This window comes from Mycena indigotica (assembly GCF_014461135.1).
Source record: "Mycena indigotica strain 171206Taipei chromosome Unknown Mind.scaff0018, whole genome shotgun sequence".
NCBI lineage: Eukaryota > Fungi > Basidiomycota > Agaricomycetes > Agaricales > Mycenaceae > Mycena > Mycena indigotica.
This window is the reverse complement of record NW_023503017.1, coordinates 290,010-307,791: the sequence shown is the minus strand read 5'-3', so window position 1 is coordinate 307,791 and position 17,782 is coordinate 290,010. Positions and strand designations below refer to the sequence as shown.

The 17,782-nt window shown below is 55.5% G+C and overlaps 2 protein-coding genes across 2 annotated transcripts; one reads left to right on the top strand and one right to left on the bottom strand.

Annotated features, from left to right (window-relative positions):
* Nucleotides 1-1,960: 1,960 nt before the first annotated feature.
* Nucleotides 1,961-6,047, top strand: MIND_01406000 (uncharacterized protein; the record flags this gene model as incomplete). Its single annotated transcript, XM_037370460.1, has 9 exons — nt 1,961-2,315; nt 2,366-2,550; nt 2,588-3,332; nt 3,635-3,714; nt 3,759-4,169; nt 4,212-4,635; nt 4,680-5,279; nt 5,326-5,560; nt 5,618-6,047. The coding sequence occupies 9 exons, from the start codon at nt 1,961-1,963 to the stop codon at nt 6,045-6,047; spliced, it is 3,465 nt and encodes a 1,154-aa protein (XP_037213052.1).
* Nucleotides 6,048-12,858: 6,811 nt separating this feature from the next.
* MIND_01405900 (uncharacterized protein) lies at nt 12,859-16,455 on the bottom strand (the record flags this gene model as incomplete). The annotated part of the gene is made up of 4 exons (XM_037370459.1): nt 12,859-13,662; nt 13,712-15,502; nt 15,555-15,941; nt 15,994-16,455. The coding sequence occupies 4 exons, from the start codon at nt 16,453-16,455 to the stop codon at nt 12,859-12,861; spliced, it is 3,444 nt and encodes a 1,147-aa protein (XP_037213051.1).
* Between the last annotated feature and the right edge of the window lie 1,327 nt (nt 16,456-17,782).

Genomic DNA, 17,782 nt, shown 5'->3' with positions numbered 1-17,782 from the left:
CTCGGCGTTTGCGGAAGCGCTGTCAGTGCCAGTGGCGGTCGGTGACGAAATCGACTCATCTTTCGGGAACACGCCGGACGGTGGAAGTCGAGCAGCCGGAGGCCAACCGGAGGCACATTGATCCTGCCAAGGATCCGAGTCCTGCACGTTCTAGGGCTCAGGCTCGAGCGGAAGAAGGCCTCAACATCATGATAATGCGCACAACTTGAACGCTAGCGCTTCGTGCGAGAGAATGCCAAGAACGAAAGCGAAAGGTTAAAAGTTAAAGTGAAACTGACGGGCTGTCGTTGATCCGGAGGAGGGCGGACGCTGCGCATACCGCGGGTGCTTTTGTTCGATTTTCCGGCGCGCGCATGTGGCCTGTGGCGCGCTCCATGACACATCGCCATTACCCCACTGATGAATTTGTGGTGCGTCAAGTCTGGGGTGGGAAGGCCTGGGCTGTGGGTAGCGGGTAATAGGGTCCTGGGCACGCAGGCGTGAACTCGGGAATGAGCCGTTGAATGTGACAAGTTGCGAAAGAAGACGACAAGAGAAAAAAACTTTTTCCGAATGGCCCAACGAGGGCTCCCGGGGCGTATATAAACGCTGGAAACATGGCTTCTGTCCTCGTCCACACTACCATGTTCCCCAAAATCCTCCTCACCGCGCTTCTCCTCCCCGTTGTGATTGCCGGGGCAGTCCCCGGGGCAGCCCGCATGCGGCGCCAGGACGACTCCGAAACCAACACTGCGCTGCCCCCGCCGGAGGAGACCCAGGTCGACCCTCCTCCCGACGATATTCCGCCCCCCGATGAGACAACAGTTTTTCCTCCCGACGAGACCACCTACGGCACCTGGGAACCAGCCCGCAGGCGGCGCCAGGATGACGAATGCACCAGGATTACGCTGCCTCCCCCGGAGCCGACCGACTTGGGCACCTTCGAACGTCGCGGAGTTCGCGCCGACGACTAGACTGGAGCCGTTGACCCCAAGTAAGTCGATCGCCTTCAGAGTATTCAAACAGTCCTGAAGCATCCTGCAAGAACTTGAAGCCACGTTTCTGTCGATAAATTATTAGTACTGAATAGCTGCTGGCACAAGCGTATTCTACTCACGTTGTCCTGTACTATTGAAACATCATCGTGGTTTATGTATTTTCCCAGTTGGCATTGCCGCATCGTCCCGTTTCTGTGTCTGAAGGGCTTGAGTGTCGTGCCACTTATTTACTCCGTGTGGCTGGGTGACCGGAACACTGCCTGAGAAGGCGAAGACTTGTCAACGCACCGAATGTGCCAGGGCCGAGCGCGGTTGCGAAGAGAAGCGCCATAGTCGTTCAGGTGGGTATCTTCGCCAACCCATTGTCGATGCTGACTTGACTTGTTCAGTCCAAGCCATCACCTGGGGGAGACGCATTTTGAGAAGGGGAAGGGTGTTGCAGGTATTGCACCAACGCTGGCCGGTTGCCCGGGCCTTGCTCATTGACGACGTCCCAGACAGCACGGTCGGTGTTTTTGGCGTTTAGACCTTGCCGATGTCGGTCTGCAGCCTTCGCGATAGACGACAGTTGTTGGGCGTCTGAATCGATGCGCGCTGATAGTGGAGGGCCATCAAAGTGCGGGAGGCGGGTTCGTTGTGGAGGGCTGGTGCGCGGGCGGGGGAGGAGAAGAAGCGTGGTTGATAAGCGGCACGTGTTTCGGGCGTCGCATCCGAGTGTCCGATTCTTGTCCCACGCTCGTCGCTCTCCCTTGACGTCCATCGCATGCTCGTTCTCGCCTGGCGCTGCGCGCCGAAGACCCGACGCGTGTGGGTGTTTGTGCATGCTACTTTCTGTCCCTGACAACCTTTATCTAGAAATAAACAATAATTACTTCTTTTGTACTCTGACTCCGATGGTGACGCGTCCCCACTGCTGGACCCACACATATATTAAGCCAGTGGTACGCGTGTCACTCACTACACCACTGTTGTTTCCACCCAGCATGACCTCTCACATCCAGGACACTCTTCAGCACCTTGAGCAAGCGCCGCTCACTCGGCCAGTGCTCCACACGTCCGGCCTCGTCGCCGTCAAGGGCCCCGACCTGGAGCTGGCACACAAGAACACGAGAGGCTGGCACGCCATGAACTTCCTCCACCACTCTTACGTCGACCTCGGGTATCTGGCGGAACACTCGCTTGATGACCCCCCACACCGAACGCTGGACCGCAGCCACTTCTCGCATGGGCTCGACCTCGCTGTCTTGCAGGACATCGTCGCAGACATCACGCCCAACATGCTGCAGGCAGAGCCACACGCAGTGGTTCGCGCTGTGCTTGACCGGCTCGATGTTTACGGTGCGTCAAGCGCTAGCCTACTTGACTGTCCCTCACTTCAGATTACATAGTTCCCGGAACTCCACCAATCCATTGGGGCCCCTCCGACATCGTCGACGCACACATCGGGACGCTAGTCATTGTCTTTCCAACTCACCACAGCGGCGGGGCGCTGACATTCACACGGGGGAACGGAAGCGGAGACTGTCTCCCCCGCGGGCGGCCTGGTCACTGGCGGTGCAATGGCCCATATTGCGTATGCTGCATACCGCAACGACACGGCGATGACGCAGGACCACATCGACAGCGGGTATCGTGTGACAATGAGCTACAAGCTGTTTGCCGTCCAGCGGGGCGAGAGAGCGATGTGCGGCCCTGGGCTCAGCTCCGCGGAAGACGAAATGTCGCTCGCGATGAGACGCCTCGCTGCCGCCCTCTTCCCCCCGAATTCAGACGGCATGCTCTGCTTTGGGCTGGTCCACGCCTATCCAATACCGTGCACGCCCACTGACGAGAGGTCGCTCCGCGACGTTGTGCCGCTGCTGCGGGGCGTGGACAAGCGCATTGCGACGGCGGCCCGGGCGGCCGGCATGGAGGTGCTCGTCCGGCTCGTGTACGAGGTCGAACCCGAAGAGCTGTTGGCAAATGACGACGACTGCGCAACTGAGCTGTATCACGTGGCGGTCGACCGCGTGCTTGCGATGAGCGGCGTCGACCATGACTTTGAGCCTGTGGACGGGCAGCGCGCTGCGTGGAGGATTTTGTCGGCGGGCGAGATCCTGTGCCCGGTCAGTGTGACGCCCCCGACGCTGAAGCGCAGCCGCTCGCGTCAGCCAAGCCGGTCCGACGATTTCTCGAAGGTGCTGGATGGCAAGCGGGCCACATTTGTGGATGCGCACTGGGTCACGCCACTCACGCAGATCAACTGCGCCAAGTCGTCGTTTCTGTACGCGGATAATAAGCGCCCAGGGATTAAGAATCGGGAGGCATATGCAGCGTTGTTCGTGCATATCCCGCATGCTGAATCGGAGGAGAAGGGTATATTAAGTACTCGATTGGTTTGAGCTCTCAGTAATGACATGGATTGTGGATGACTACTTATCGGCCTCACAACTACTTAGGGAGTGGCACGGATATACCGTTTGGTATGTGGGACTCTATCTGTATCTGTATCTGTGGTGGCTGTGTACCCATATCCATGGATACGGATATGGATATAACCACACCACCTCATGTCACGTCATCCACCCTCTCTTCTTCCGCCATCCGCCGTCCACGACCGAGCAACCGGGAACTAGCACCCACGCGATAGCAGGAGGGAGGAATGACACGCGCGGCAGATGCGGATGCTGTGCGTGAGCTGGCGGAACTGCGCATGCGAATTGACGCGGTGAATTCGGATGCGAGAGCGATAGGATACGTGCGTCGTCCGCTCTTCTTTCTCGGTGGCACTCACTACCACAGACACTCGACACGTTTGACGTGGGCGGCAAGAACCCGTTGCGCGCGCTGGCTGCCATCGACGACACGATGCGGGACTTGGGCGAGCTGCAGGCGGCACATTATGCCATGCAGGAACGAGTGGTTGGGGATGTTGGCGAGAAGGAGGTCCAGGACTGGATAACGGAGCAGAGAGAGAGGGCAGAGACGGCGGGTGTGGTCGAGAACGGTGAAGGCAAAGCGGATGGGGACAGGGAAGAAAAGCACCGAGAGGAGACTGTGGTGAAGGGGAAAGGGAAGGAAAAAGAGAACCCGAAGCCAAGCTGGAAAGAGAAAGAAGAGGCTCCAACCCCGGCAAAGGCCAAAGCGCCGGTGAAGGCGAAGCCTAAAAAGAAAGGCACAAGGGCCAACATTACCAGGGAGGCGCTGATGAATGTACGTGGCCGCTTTGCTGCAGTCTCAAACTGACCTCGCCAGACGGTTTTACCCCCGAAAAAGCCAACCAAGCTACGCCCTCGGGCCGAACCACCTATACCCCCAACGCTCAGGCCACGCAAAGCGGGCGCCGTGGCCACACCTGTTGTGTCGCCGACGTCTGACACAGTAGCCCCACCACTACCGGAAGGGTTCGATACGTGGACAGCGGTATACGCGGTCCCACAAATGCACGTGGTTGCGAAGGCACAGGCACGGGCAGACCTCAAGACATGGCCCCAGGCCAGCAGCGGGCACGTAACGGTCCCGCTTGTCCCTTGCGCGCGGTGTTCCCAGCTAGACATTCCATGTCTCGTTGTCGACGCGCGGGGAAACAAAAGCTGCATTGCGTGCCATGACAAGACCAAGGGTGCCCATGTCGTATGCATTGCGGGGGGGAAGGCCGCGAAGCTGCATAAACTGGCTGGTAAGTTGTTCATTTTGCTTCTATATATTTGTCTCACTGGATAGATGCTGTTGCGGACTTGCACAACTACGCCATTGCGCGCGGGGAGCAGCCTGGCGTATGGATGGGCGAGGATGAGCCGCCACTGGAGCTCCCAGAAACGGAGCCAGAGACAGCGCCAGTCAAAATGGAACCTGCCGCATCGCCCAAGATAGACACTAAGCCCCGGCTACCAGCCCGGGCAGCCCCCACTACAGACACCCCACAGGCTACGACCTCACGGCTGCGTAAGCGGCCACATGAAGAGGTAGACGACCCCGCCGACTCTGACTTCCCATCCCCTCCCGCGGGCGTCAAGTCCTGGCCTGCACTCTATGCTTCAGGCAGTATGCCGAAGCTTGCAACGGCGGAGGCGCGTCCGGACCTCGGTGACGACCGGATCAAAATCGGCGTGACCAACTATGGGTATGTCGCTGTCGCGCCACGGCCCTGTCGACAGTGTGTTCAGCTCGATGTTCCGTGCCTCCGGCTGCACGATCCTGCCGCTGCACCGCGTGGAGGCAGTTGTGTTCTCTGCGCGATATATCGGCCATCGAGGCTGCTGGTAGAGGACTATAAGCCGATGTGCAGGGTGATGGAGGACGCGGAGCCGCATCAGTATGCTGGTGGGTTTATCTTGTGTCTCTCGAGGTTGAATCTGAAGCATGACAGCGGCCGTTGCGAAGTACCATAACTATGCAGTGGGGAAAGGACGCCGGCCGGGGCGGTGGATGGGCCCCGGGCAGCCGCCGTTTGAGGGCCATTTGCCGACGCGGAAGTGGGGGAGGCCGTTCGAGCGCGCGAGGGTGTTTGCGGCCTATGAAAAGGAGGATGGGAAGGGTGAGGAGAAGGCCAAGGGGAAGGAGAAAGGCAAGGAAAAGGAGCCCGCGAGGAAAAAGGCGAAGCGGTGAGATTGACTGAGTGTGTTTCTTGTTTCTCGTAATTTTATTTGTGTCTTTGGTAGTGTATGTAAGTGGTGGAACGGTCCACCGTCCTTCATCCCACCGTCGTCGAACCCACGCACCGGTTTAAACCAACCAAAACAATGCTTCCAACTCTCCCTCTCTTTGCACTGCTCCTTCCTGCTGCCCTCGCTGGCGCTAGCGCTGTCCCCGGTGCCCGCACGAGAAGACCCCCAGCAAGGCCGTCGCGCCTTTGCCTTCCTGGGCCGTGCAGATGAGACCGACCTCGCTCCGCCCCCTCCGGAGCAGACCGACCTCGCGCCGCCCGGCCCGCCTCCCGAAGACCCCCAGCAAGGCCGTCGCGCTGCCGTCGTGCGCAGGCAAGAGGAGGACCCCGGCCAGGGCGGCGAGGAGGACACGAACCCCGGTGAAGGCGAGGAGGACCCGAACCCAGGTGAAGGCGAAGAAGGCCCCGGGGGCCGCAAGGCGTAAGGTGCACAAGAGGTGAGTTCCTTGCCACCATTGGACAGCACACTTGAACTCAGACGCAATCAAGGAAAGCCACTTTGGCCCACGCCTGCCGCGTGCTGGCCCGCGTGTAGGCAAGAAATGGAGGGAAAGTTTCATTTTTCAAAGATGTCTGCGGAGAGCATAAGTAGTAACTGAACAATACTGTAGTATTTTACTCAATCCGAATGCCATTTTCGGCATGACATCACATACGAAGTTCGCAATTCGTATAATGGCATCAAATTGCCTAATTAGGCAACTTTCGGCGCCGCAGGCGCGGAAAATTGGGATAAATTACCATTTTGGGAAGGGATTTTGGAAGATTTGCTATGACATACGAAAAAATTTCACATAAATTGACAGGTGTGACATGTGACATGCGAATTGAGTAAAATACTACAGTATAACTACGGTCACTCACATCATATTTTTTTGTTGTCTTCTGCTTGAGTTGCGGCATTGAAGGGTGGAACTCAGCCGTTATAGCGGCCCAGTTTTGAAAGTACGGCGGCCCATAGATTCCAGTGCCTCACACTAGTGCTCGTCTTGAACTGTCTTCTGCAAGCAACGACTCATGATGCATTCGAGTCGACTCCGAGTCCGCTGAACACCGGGAGCTAGGCTCTTGCATAACCTCCGGCGTCTTGTACAGGTTGTCTGTATGCCTATGAAAGGCGCGCACAGACCCCTTGGCTGCGAATCTACACGTCGGCCACCAGATATGATGGGAGGGAGCAAATGCACTAGCGCCGGTTCGATCCCCAGTCTGGTGCCATCCTGGCGGTCCAAGGCAATCCTTTACACTTTTTACCACTTACTACTCATTGGAGATCAACTCTTTGTGAAACTTTTTTTTTCGAAAGAATTTATGTTACTCTTATATTAAGGAGATGTCATGTGAATGTATGCACATGTTTGGCACTGGCCTTAGCAATTCATTTGCTCCACATTTCCATTTTTGGGGTCACTGCTGTTAATGTCCCAAATTGGTATCAAAAGCTGTAAGATGTGACCACTCCTTATTGAGATACAAAGCTGTATATTATATCTTATACCCAGTACCAGAAACACATTATATCCAGGGCTATCTACTATGCTGACACATAAGTATGTACTAAGTACTCTCAATTTCCACACAAATTAAAAGGTAAGTATATAAAGTTTGCTGACTTGGGTTGCAATCTATAATCTGTAATTAGTGGGATTTCTTTTACAATTAGGAATTTACTTTATACAAGTAATATTCAAAGCTGGGGTGTAGCCCCAGTGTCAGGGGAAACCCTGATGCCGTCACTTGATCCCATCAAGCGCCGCGTCTCCGCTCGCGTCTCCGCGTCTCCGCTCGTGTCTCCGCGTCTCCGCACCCTGACGCTCTCCCCTCCACTGCCCGCACCACATCCCATATCCAGTGATCCTCAGTCTTCGACTTCCCTGGCCACCCCTTTCCGGGAGTCTCTCCGCCGGCGGAGTCACCATCAGGGATCACTAATGCCATCGGAGACCTCTCCGGATGTGGACGCACCACTTCCCTCCGAGACCTTGAGCCTATGGCCTTCTAGCCTCTCTGGGCTGTCACTTATCAAGGTCTCCCTACGATCTCTACCTGCTGGACCTCTTGGGTGTCCCCAACCCATGTCAGCGTTCGGGCTTATGTTCGGATGGCTGAGCCTTGCCATGGCTCCGCTCTCCACTCCGCCACCACGGCCCCCGTCATCGGGCCTTCCCCTGGGTGAGGCCTACTGCCGTTAAGGCTCGTGCCTACTGCAGCGCCCCAGGCTGCACGCCCTCACACCTCCACCTCTCTGGAGACGTCCGGGGACGTCTCCGAGTGACCCTCCTGTCGCTACCCTCCAGTGGTCATGGCTGGCCGCCATTCCCATTGGTCCTCTCCGACACTCCCCGGCCCTTAGGCTAGACCAGACTCCTTCCCTTTCCGCTCCACGCCTTTCCTCTCCGTTTCCGGCCGTCACGTCACGGTCACACGCCCGGAGTCGATTCCGATTCCGGTTGTCACGGTCACGGTCACAAGCGGAGACGCTCAGAGGCAGCCTGGACCTCCCGAAGCCCTTCTTAGGCCTTCTAAGGATGCCTGGGCTCCTCCCTTGGCATCACGGTCCCAAACCTGCCTCTCCGGAGCTTCGAGGGCTACTCGACACTCACCTAGGGTCCATTAGCGACACCTGACTTCTCCCATGCGTCGTTCGCTATGCAGTCACTCTATCATTACTCCGGTCACTAGTATATAGTAGTGCACCTGAGCAGAGGGCTCCTTGGCTTGTTCTCTAAGGATTCCCCCTCTGCTCAGGTGAGTCTGTAGCGTCCCTTCCTGTTGTAGTAGTTCACTAAGGATTCCCCCTCTGCTCAGGACTCTGATTTCGAGCCTCGCGAGGTTGCCCTTACAGCAGAACAAGCCTACCAATACGGACCTCACCTCCCAACTCCCTGCCAGGGCCCGCAGTCTCTGACGCCCCCCTGCCGGTAACCTGGAGGTGGCCTCCGGAGGGGCTGCATGCAGGAGGATTCTTGGTGGATTGCGACAGATGGCTCCGTCCCGGCCCCACCCGACCTTGCGCTGCACAGCCCCAGCCCCCTTCGAACACTTTGGTCCTCGTGAGGCCTCAATACTTCCTCCTGCCTGGCCCTTGGTGTTCTCCTCCGGCCGTGGTTTAGCTTTCCCATGCCCCGCGCCCTATGGCCCCGGGCTGTCCTGAACCACTTCCGGACCCCCTTCCCCCCCGATTCCGACCGTGGCCCCGCCTTCCTTCCCTCCACCCATGGCTAATGCTGGCCTCTCCGGCCACCGCTCGTCTGTCCCTAGCCGTTCCTGCTGCCAGCCACCTGTCGGAATGGGCTTCCCCTGCCATGCGGAGCGCCCTGATGGCATCAAAACGACTCCGGATTCCGATTCCGATTCCGATTCCGCTTTCCCGCGGTTGTCGCTGCGATGGCCATTACCTCTGCATGCTCCCCACTCTTACTGCCAAAGATGCTGACCATAGTGTCTTTGCTGGTGCGATGACCTTCCCTTCTGCACCTTCTGCCATCACCACACACCTCGCCTCTGTCTCTTGCTCAAACCGCACCCCCCACCACGACATTATGTGACCACCCAGATTTTGGCAGACATGTGACAACTCCACCAGAATTTGGGCGGCACATGATCCCTGGAGCGATTCCGGGGGGCACCTCCGGAGACCTTTCCGCTGATGCTGTCATCGTGCCTTTGACATGAGACCGCTCACACCCCGAGCAAAGGCTCGGCCCCCTTGGGAGGCAAGTCTCCCACACTCCATCACCCGTGTTCCCCTACGCACGTGTCTCCGCGGGCTTCACAACCCGGCCCCGATTCTCATCGGACTAGCTGGGTGACCTTCCCTACGTGTCCGGCTCGACGCGTCCAGTTCGACTCTGGACCTTGGGATAACCACGAGATGGCTGATCCCTTTGATCGGCTTGCGACACCTTGGCATGACACCACTCGTTGCCGCCCCGCTAGGTTCTGGGCGTGGCCTACTGCCGTATAGGCCCGTGCCAGATGCGAGACGACGAGTCCGCTCGCCTGGGGCCGCCCTACTAGGCCACAAGTGGCAGGTGCTGAGTCGGAGTGCCGACTTTCCCCCTCACCCTCCGGAGACGGACTCCACCCCACAATGTCATTCACATGGCATTGGAGTTCATTTAGCACACCCTCCCGGAGACGTCTCATACGTCTCTGGTGTCAACATAGCTGCCCCGGAGGGTACCCTTGCCTTAGAGGATCCACCATGGTGTTACCTAGGCAGTCACTGCAGTTCAGGGCTCTGCAGGTGCCCCTTCCGCTCATGGGACCCCTCTCCGCTTTCCGCCCGTCACGTCACAGTCACACGCTCGGAATCGCGTTTCCGTTTCCGGTCGTCACGTCACGGTCACGCCACCAGCGGAGATGCTCAAAGGGTCCCATTGTACAGCCGGACCCCGAACAATGGAATCGCTTCTGGAATGCCTACGTCAACCCGCCTCTGCCGCACAACTAGGATGGGTCGAGCTGTTGCCACCCAGTCCGCAACACTAGGCTTAGTGCCCCGGCTGACAGCGCAGTGTCCGGAGTCACACTGCAATTCCTTTCCCCCAAACCTGACATCTGGGTGCAGTAAAAGTGAGCTCGCCACTCGCTATGCTATCACCCCATGGCAAGTCATTTGCCGCCCAACGATCTCCAACAACCAGTAGAGATGGTCGGAATCGCCCTGTGACGTCACAGGCGTTTCCGGTCACGCTCGGAGACGTTTCCGGGCACAAACGGAGACGTTTCCGGAGGTGTACTTGGTGCCTTGGCTAAGCGCAGACCCCCCCCTTTTTTTTTTTCTGTGGTGCGTCGGGGGCGCCGCACTCTTGAAGGGGGGATGGAGGAGGTATAGGAGGGGACTCGCAGAGGACCCTCCTGGAGCAACATGCGACCAGAGCGCAAGCGGGCGCACACCGAAGCTACGCAAAGGTGTAGTTGCACCATCTCTCGGAGAGGCACCGGGACCGCAGGTCTCCGGGGCGTCTCCGAGTATGGGCGCGAAACCAGTGGAGAACGCAAGTACTCCATGGGTTGACCTTGGCAACAGCAATCACTGGAGCAACGCCAAGGTACCGTCACACTGGCTCTTGGAGATGGACAGTCTCTGGACATCGACAGAGACAGGAGCTTGGCCACTGGAGGACAAGGGACTCCGGAGGACGAGCTCAGTGACCCCCGATTTTTTTCCTGCATCGGGGCGACGCAGCTTGAAGGGGGATGATGTCAGGGGAAACCCTGATGCCGTCACTTGATCCCATCAAGCGCCGCGTCTCCGCTCGCGTCTCCGCGTCTCCGCTCGTGTCTCCGCGTCTCCGCACCCTGACGCTCTCCCTCCACTGCCGCACCACATCCCACATCCAGTGATCCTCAGTCTTCGACTTCCCTGGCCACCCCTTTCCGGGAGTCTCTCCGCCGGCGGAGTCACCATCAGGGATCACTAATGCCATCGGAGACCTCTCCGGATGTGGACGCACCACTTCCTCTCCGAGACCTTGAGCCTATGGCCTTCTAGCCTCTCTGGGCTGTCACTTATCAAGGTCTCCCTACGATCTCTACCTGCTGGACCTCTTGGGTGTCCCCAACCCATGTCAGCGTTCGGGCTTATGTTCGGATGGCTGAGCCTTGCCATGGCTCCGCTCTCCACTCCGCCACCACGGCCCCCGTCATCGGGCCTTCCCCTGGGTGAGGCCTACTGCCGTTAAGGCTCGTGCCTACTGCAGCGCCCCAGGCTGCACGCCCTCACACCTCCACCTCTCTGGAGACGTCCGGGGACGTCTCCGAGTGACCCTCCTGTCGCTACCCTCCAGTGGTCATGGCTGGCCGCCATTCCCATTGGTCCTCTCCGACACTCCCCGGCCCTTAGGCTAGACCAGACTCCTTCCCTTTCCGCTCCACGCCTTTCCTCTCCGTTTCCGGCCGTCACGTCACGGTCACACGCCCGGAGTCGATTCCGATTCCGGTTCCGATTCCGGTTGTCACGGTCACGGTCACAAGCGGAGACGCTCAGAGGCAGCCTGGACCTCCCGAAGCCCTTCTTAGGCCTTCTAAGGATGCCTGGGCTCCTCCCTTGGCATCACGGTCCCAAACCTGCCTCTCCGGAGCTTCGAGGGCTACTCGACACTCACCTAGGGTCCATTAGCGACACCTGACTTCTCCCATGCGTCGTTCGTCGCTATGCAGTCACTCTATCATTACTCCGGTCACTAGTATATAGTAGTGCACCTGAGCAGAGGGCTCCTTGGCTTGTTCTCTAAGGATTCCCCCTCTGCTCAGGTGAGTCTGTAGCGTCCCTTCCTGTTGTAGTAGTTCACTAAGGATTCCCCCTCTGCTCAGGACTCTGATTTCGAGCCTCGCGAGGTTGCCCTTACACCCAGCCTGGTCTAGTATTGGTATATGTATGTGTGTAGGTATCTACTGTGTCATTTTATTTAGTTCATCAATCACATATCACACGCACCTTAATCTGACGAATTTTTTCAGTCATGCTTATCTACCAAAATTTTACCCCAGAGATGTCCAAATAAGGAAATTTTCGTTCTGTTGGCGCCAGAATTGCCTAATGGGGACAGCCTGACAAATTGCCAAGTTTGTCAGGCATGTCACAGCCTTTGGGCCATGATGAATTGATTAAAATGCAACAGTACCTGGAACCCTCAAACACACATGGCAGTTTAATATGTTCACTTTATATACCTGATACTAGGCCTGTGACAGGTGTGCTATCCAAGCTCATGGGCCTGAAAGTATATAGATATAAGTATGGGGGTTGTGAACCATAGAGTATCTTATAAGAATCTTGAATGCCCCCCTTTTGCAGGCCAGTAAAAATTCTGGAATGGCCTAGGATTTCGCCAACAGCTGGAAGAGCAGGTAAATTTCTGATGACTAAGTCATTAACCTTGTATCTCAGTATAAAGGTCTAATGTATACAGGCATACCTGGATCCCATGGATCAAATGACAGTTGTGAGAGAGATGCCATGATGCATCAAGGTCTCTACACCCCCAACACCAGGTTATATCAGTCTGATGTAACCCAATGAGATCAGTATAATATCAGTATTAAAAATCACAATGACTTTATATAGAAATCTGACTGATATTTCCTGGCTGATATCAGGCTGAGGCATGCAACACTCTCAGTCTGAAGTTAAAAGAAACATTTTTGTGATGTTGGGCTTGAGATTATGCAAAAGTCATAATGATATTATAGCACAAAGCTGATGGCTCTGAAAAGAAAAGTATATATCTATGGATTAGCTTTGTGTCTCTTCGGATTTCTCTGCCTGCTCTCCTGTATTGCCCTACCCCGCTTTCCACCTTTATCCTTGGGAATATAATCATTGTCATCACTGTCATCAGTCGTGTCTGACTCTGATTCTGACTCTGGCAAGTCCTGCTCCTCCTCCTCCTCCACAGGTTTTGCAGCCTTTTGTTTCTTTTTCTTAGCTGCTGTCTCTCGTTGCTTTGCTGTTGCCTTTTCGCGTGCAGTTGAGCGTGCTGACTTTGCTTTTTGAGCCATTTCATGATGGAATTGACGACGATTGAGCTGAAGCGGTCGAAGGTTGCAAAGTGCGGGAGGTAGGACCCGGAGAAGCTCAACAAAATTGTGAGTGGAACCCATGTTCAGCACAAATTTGTCGTCATCAATATGCTTGATGAGGGAGATATCTCGGACTGTTTCTTGGCGCTCTTGGCGCTCCTTGCCCATCACCGCCGGCTGACAGCCTCCAAGGCGACAATCATGTTGAACCGAGCAGCTGAACTCCAGTTGAGACCCAGGAACCACAAGGTAGGAGGTGAGTAGGTCTTCTGTGATTTCAGTTCCTGTCGGACGTCGGACAACCGGCCAATCGAACTCGGGATGACGCTGGGTAGTACAGACAAACTGTTCGAGAGTCACCCAGGAGCGGCGAGTATCCCGCGAAAGGATTTCGGCAACCCTCCCCAGAACCAACTTATTATTTGGATTTCGGACGAAAAACCCAAGTGCCAATTTGTGCTTGGTCTCCAGTTTTGGTGGTGACAGAGTTTCCTTGGCGCCATTCGCCCTCTGGTTGGACTTGATTGGGATGGCACCCTTGCCAGTGCTTAGCAGCTACAGTGGAGTCCCACGGAATCGGAGGGAATTTGTCCGCGGCAAGAAGACGGGTGAGACCAGGAACAGCCTTGGCATGTGTCACCCATCCAAGATGCCGCTGCAGGTTAAGATCATCTGCCAAAATCCGTCGGACCGCTTCACCGGGTTGCAGCCATTCTCGGTGCCATTCAGGAGCCCCTTGCATGCCTGAGCGCTCACGACTGGAGGTAGATTCCCAGAAACCGCCACATAGCGCATGCTTGATGTTATTCATGGTCGAAAACTTGACAGCAATGTCACGACTCGGCGCTTGATGGTTCCCATTGATGGAGCACATCCGAAAAACAGCGTTGTATGATTCCTGGGTCTCTGTAGAAAACCTCACAGCCGGCCCGAATCGTCGAATGTCCTCAGGAAGATGAGGCAAGAGATGCAACTTGATTTTGACAAGGATTCTCAGCGGCTCAACGGCGTCCCACGCATCTAAGACATTTGCGATTGCGATCTTCAAATCAACAATATATGCCTCAATGTCATCAATTACCGAGATCCACACGCGGGCACCAAGATCCGCCGCAGCTTTAACAAGCTGAAATTGAACGGGCGTACAGATTTCGTGCGTGTGGAAGGTGAGCGCTTGCATTATAACCTTGAAGTGCTTCCCGATCAAGTTATTCCGATACTGCATCATGTATGCACCACGGACTGGGGGAACATTCATGCCGCTAATATCAGTTGATTGTAAACGGATGGCAAGTAGTTGCCTGTCAACATCTGACCATTGTTGAGTGTTGAGATGATGCCAGATATACTTGATGACGCCCAGAAGAATCGTGTGCAGAATTTCGACAGGAGTGTCCCGAGCCGGATCAAGACCAGTAATATCCAAAAGAGGGTTCATCTTGTCGCCAGGTTGCTGATCCAACCACATTTGTGCCTCTCTCTTCGCATCTGTGGCCGATATACGGGGATTCTCTTGCTTCAGCTTGGCGACCTGGACAAGGACACGCTCGATCCAGTACTGGGTGAGCTTGTCCTTGGTGCCGGTTTCTCGTTGACGTTTTTCTATCGCAGCTGCGCTGCCAGTCATTGCAAGCGCTAACTGCTGCTCAAGTTCGGACCGAATGTCCGCCGCTGTTCGGGAAATTCCTGGCTCATGGCAAGCATGATATGTGTCGGATCCCACCTGGTCGGCCTTTGGTCCTCCCCACTTGCACTTTCGGCAAGGAAACAAGCCGTTGCAGCCAATGTGGCTTGCCTCCTCAGATTGTTGGGGATTGTCAGCATCGTCGTCATGAACGCGTACGACCACTGCAGCTTCCCGTCGTGTGTTGGCATTGTAACAGATGATAGGGCTTATCTCGGTTCCCTGCACGAAATCTCGCAAAACCGCGGACAACTCTGCGGTTGTGACATGCTGGGAGGCACCCGAGAAGTGGACGTGAAACTCCTGTTTGAGTAGCTGACCAGGAAGTGCGGTGTTTTGCATTACCATGACGAGGAATTTGTTGTATTGTTTCGATTTGTTGCCGGAAACATCGTCGATCCAAACACTGATGCCAAGCACATACAGATCACGGTCGCCACTTATTTCGCGAAATGGGGTTGGCATTGCGGCAATGAACTCCCTCGAACGGTCTGTCCATGTCAAGTGGAAGTCGGATCCGAACTCCGTGCGAAGCCGATCAAAATCAGCTTCGAATGACGTGGCCATCACCTCTTGCTCCTCGCCACCACAGTCCCAAACACCCTCTGCGTCTCGGGCGACGATATACACGTCGGAGGTGAGATTTCCGTTCCGTCGGATCCACGTCTTTGGAATAACGAACCGCCCATCATGCAGCCGCGCGAGCTCATTGATCCACCAGCGACATTGCCCATTCGAAAACATGGGTGTGAGCTGGTCGGGCGTCATAATCGAATGCGCGCTCCGCCTGCCAGCGCTCCGACATTGGTCCGCTTCCAACGTCTTCGGGATACAGGTTCAAATGTGGGGCAATAAGAGGGTTGGCAAAGTCGCGAGCGATGGCCTGACGGAGGTTGCTGGTGTAAAAGACGTTGCCCTGCGGCGTTTGGACCTTGACAGGTGTGTTCCCGAAACCCTCGTGGACCTGCTTTTGAATTTTCCGCAAGGTTTTGAGAGATGGGATATTCTGCACACCGAGCCGCTTCATCATGTGGAGCACGAGAGTCATTTGTGCGCCAGTAAATCGACACCGTGGCAGATTATCCATGACGTCTAGCAGAAGTATCTGTTATCGATGCACGTCAATGAAGGGCCTTTGACTTTACTCCACTGCTTACCGTTTCGTTTGGCCAAGGGAAGAAGCCCGAGTCTTTCTGCGGCACTGTTGTCCCGATGTCGTCCGGCTCCATCTGCTGTTCAAAATCCTCCTGGTCGACGTCGTCAACTTCTGAGTCATTTATCCACTCGCGTTCCAGTTCTTTCGCCAGAATTCGCTCGAACTCTTGATCCAGCAACAGTCGTCGTTCCTCTGGTGATATTGACGAACGAAGGCGTTCTTTCTCGACCTCCTGGTTCGCCAATGTGTCAGCAATGTGCTGGAAGTCTCGCAATGGTGGGTTCTTGTCGTGCAGGGGAGGTGAGGGAGGTATCATCGGTGGCGGATGGGGACGTATGGGCTGGGTGTCGAATTCGCTGTTGTATTCGATGCGAGCGGCAAGGTGGGCTTCCTCAATATCCTCAAACTGCTGGGCCTTCTCTCGTTTCCGAGCCTCTGCGGCTTCTACACATGCACGATGCATGGGTCCTTCAAGATGCTGCTTCAAGTTACGTCGCAAGATGGACCCCCTTGATTTCCCAGAAGAGAGACAAACCCTGCAAGAGACGTAATCTGCGTCGGTGGCATGGTCCTCCAGATATTGTTTTTCGTCTAAAAATTGAGATATGTAAGTACAGTGCTTTCAGAATCACGATCCTCTCACTTTCTGGCACAAACCAGGTTTGCTTTCGTGGCATTATGTTCAGTTATTTGTTGATTCTTTCAGTGCAGATGTGACGAAGGGTGACGCGACGTGACACGACTCGGCACGCGTTCAATAAAAGGGTTTCGGTGGTGTGACACCGTCACTCTTCCATCATCCTTTCCACTCTCCATGCCGACACTTCTCGAAATTGGCCGCCAAAAGCAGCGCGCAGCAGCTGCTGCTGCTGCACAGCGCTCCGAAGAACAGAGCCTTATCCCGCCATCCGATGATAACAGAGGAGAGCTGCCACCTTCCAGCCCGCCAGTCTTTCACTCCTCGTCGCCTGGTCACGTTGATTCCGACGACTTGCCAGTGCCATCCCAACTGGTGGTGGCAAGTCTTTCCGCGAGTCGTGTTCCTGACTTGACTGGCTTTGCCGAACACCAGCTGAAGCGTATCAAGTTGAGCCATGACACGGAGCGCGACTACAGGCTTTTGTCTGCGGTGAGCATTCTTGAATACTTAACATCAATTGAAGGTCTCATCTCTGTCAGACAACGAACGCACATGAGCGTCAAAACCTTCACGCTCTCGCCGTCTTCCAACTCCTCGACAAAGTCAACGAAATGAACGAAAATTACAAGGCCTCGAAAGCGCAAGAATACGAGAAAAACTCTGAAGTCAGCGTGCGTGTCCATCTTATCATGGGTCTTTTGGCAACTGACACGACTATCATAGGCCGAAATTCGCAATTTCAGCCGCGGATTCCTCCTCAATCCTGATCTCGCTTTCTATGGTGCCGATAGCACACTCAAAGTCGATGTCATTGTTTGTCTTCGCTGCTCATGTTCACTGGGAAACAATTAACCTCATTTCCAGGGTGCGATGCATAAGGAAGGAGTGGCTGGTTTGCCACCAATCAACTCTTCCAATGCCATCAAGAAGAAGTTCGAGGCTGCGGTCGGGCACCAGATCTCAGTTGATCGAAACAAGATTAAAGAGACGGTATGTTGTTATTTCTTCAAGATGGTATTGTGCTGAACCAATTCAAGCTTGCGGCTACTCTCGAACCCGATGCAGAAGAGACTGATCTCGCCACTGTCGCGAGTAGTCTGATCGCCAGTTGGCGTATCGATATGCCACTGACCCTTCCGCTACTTTGGCG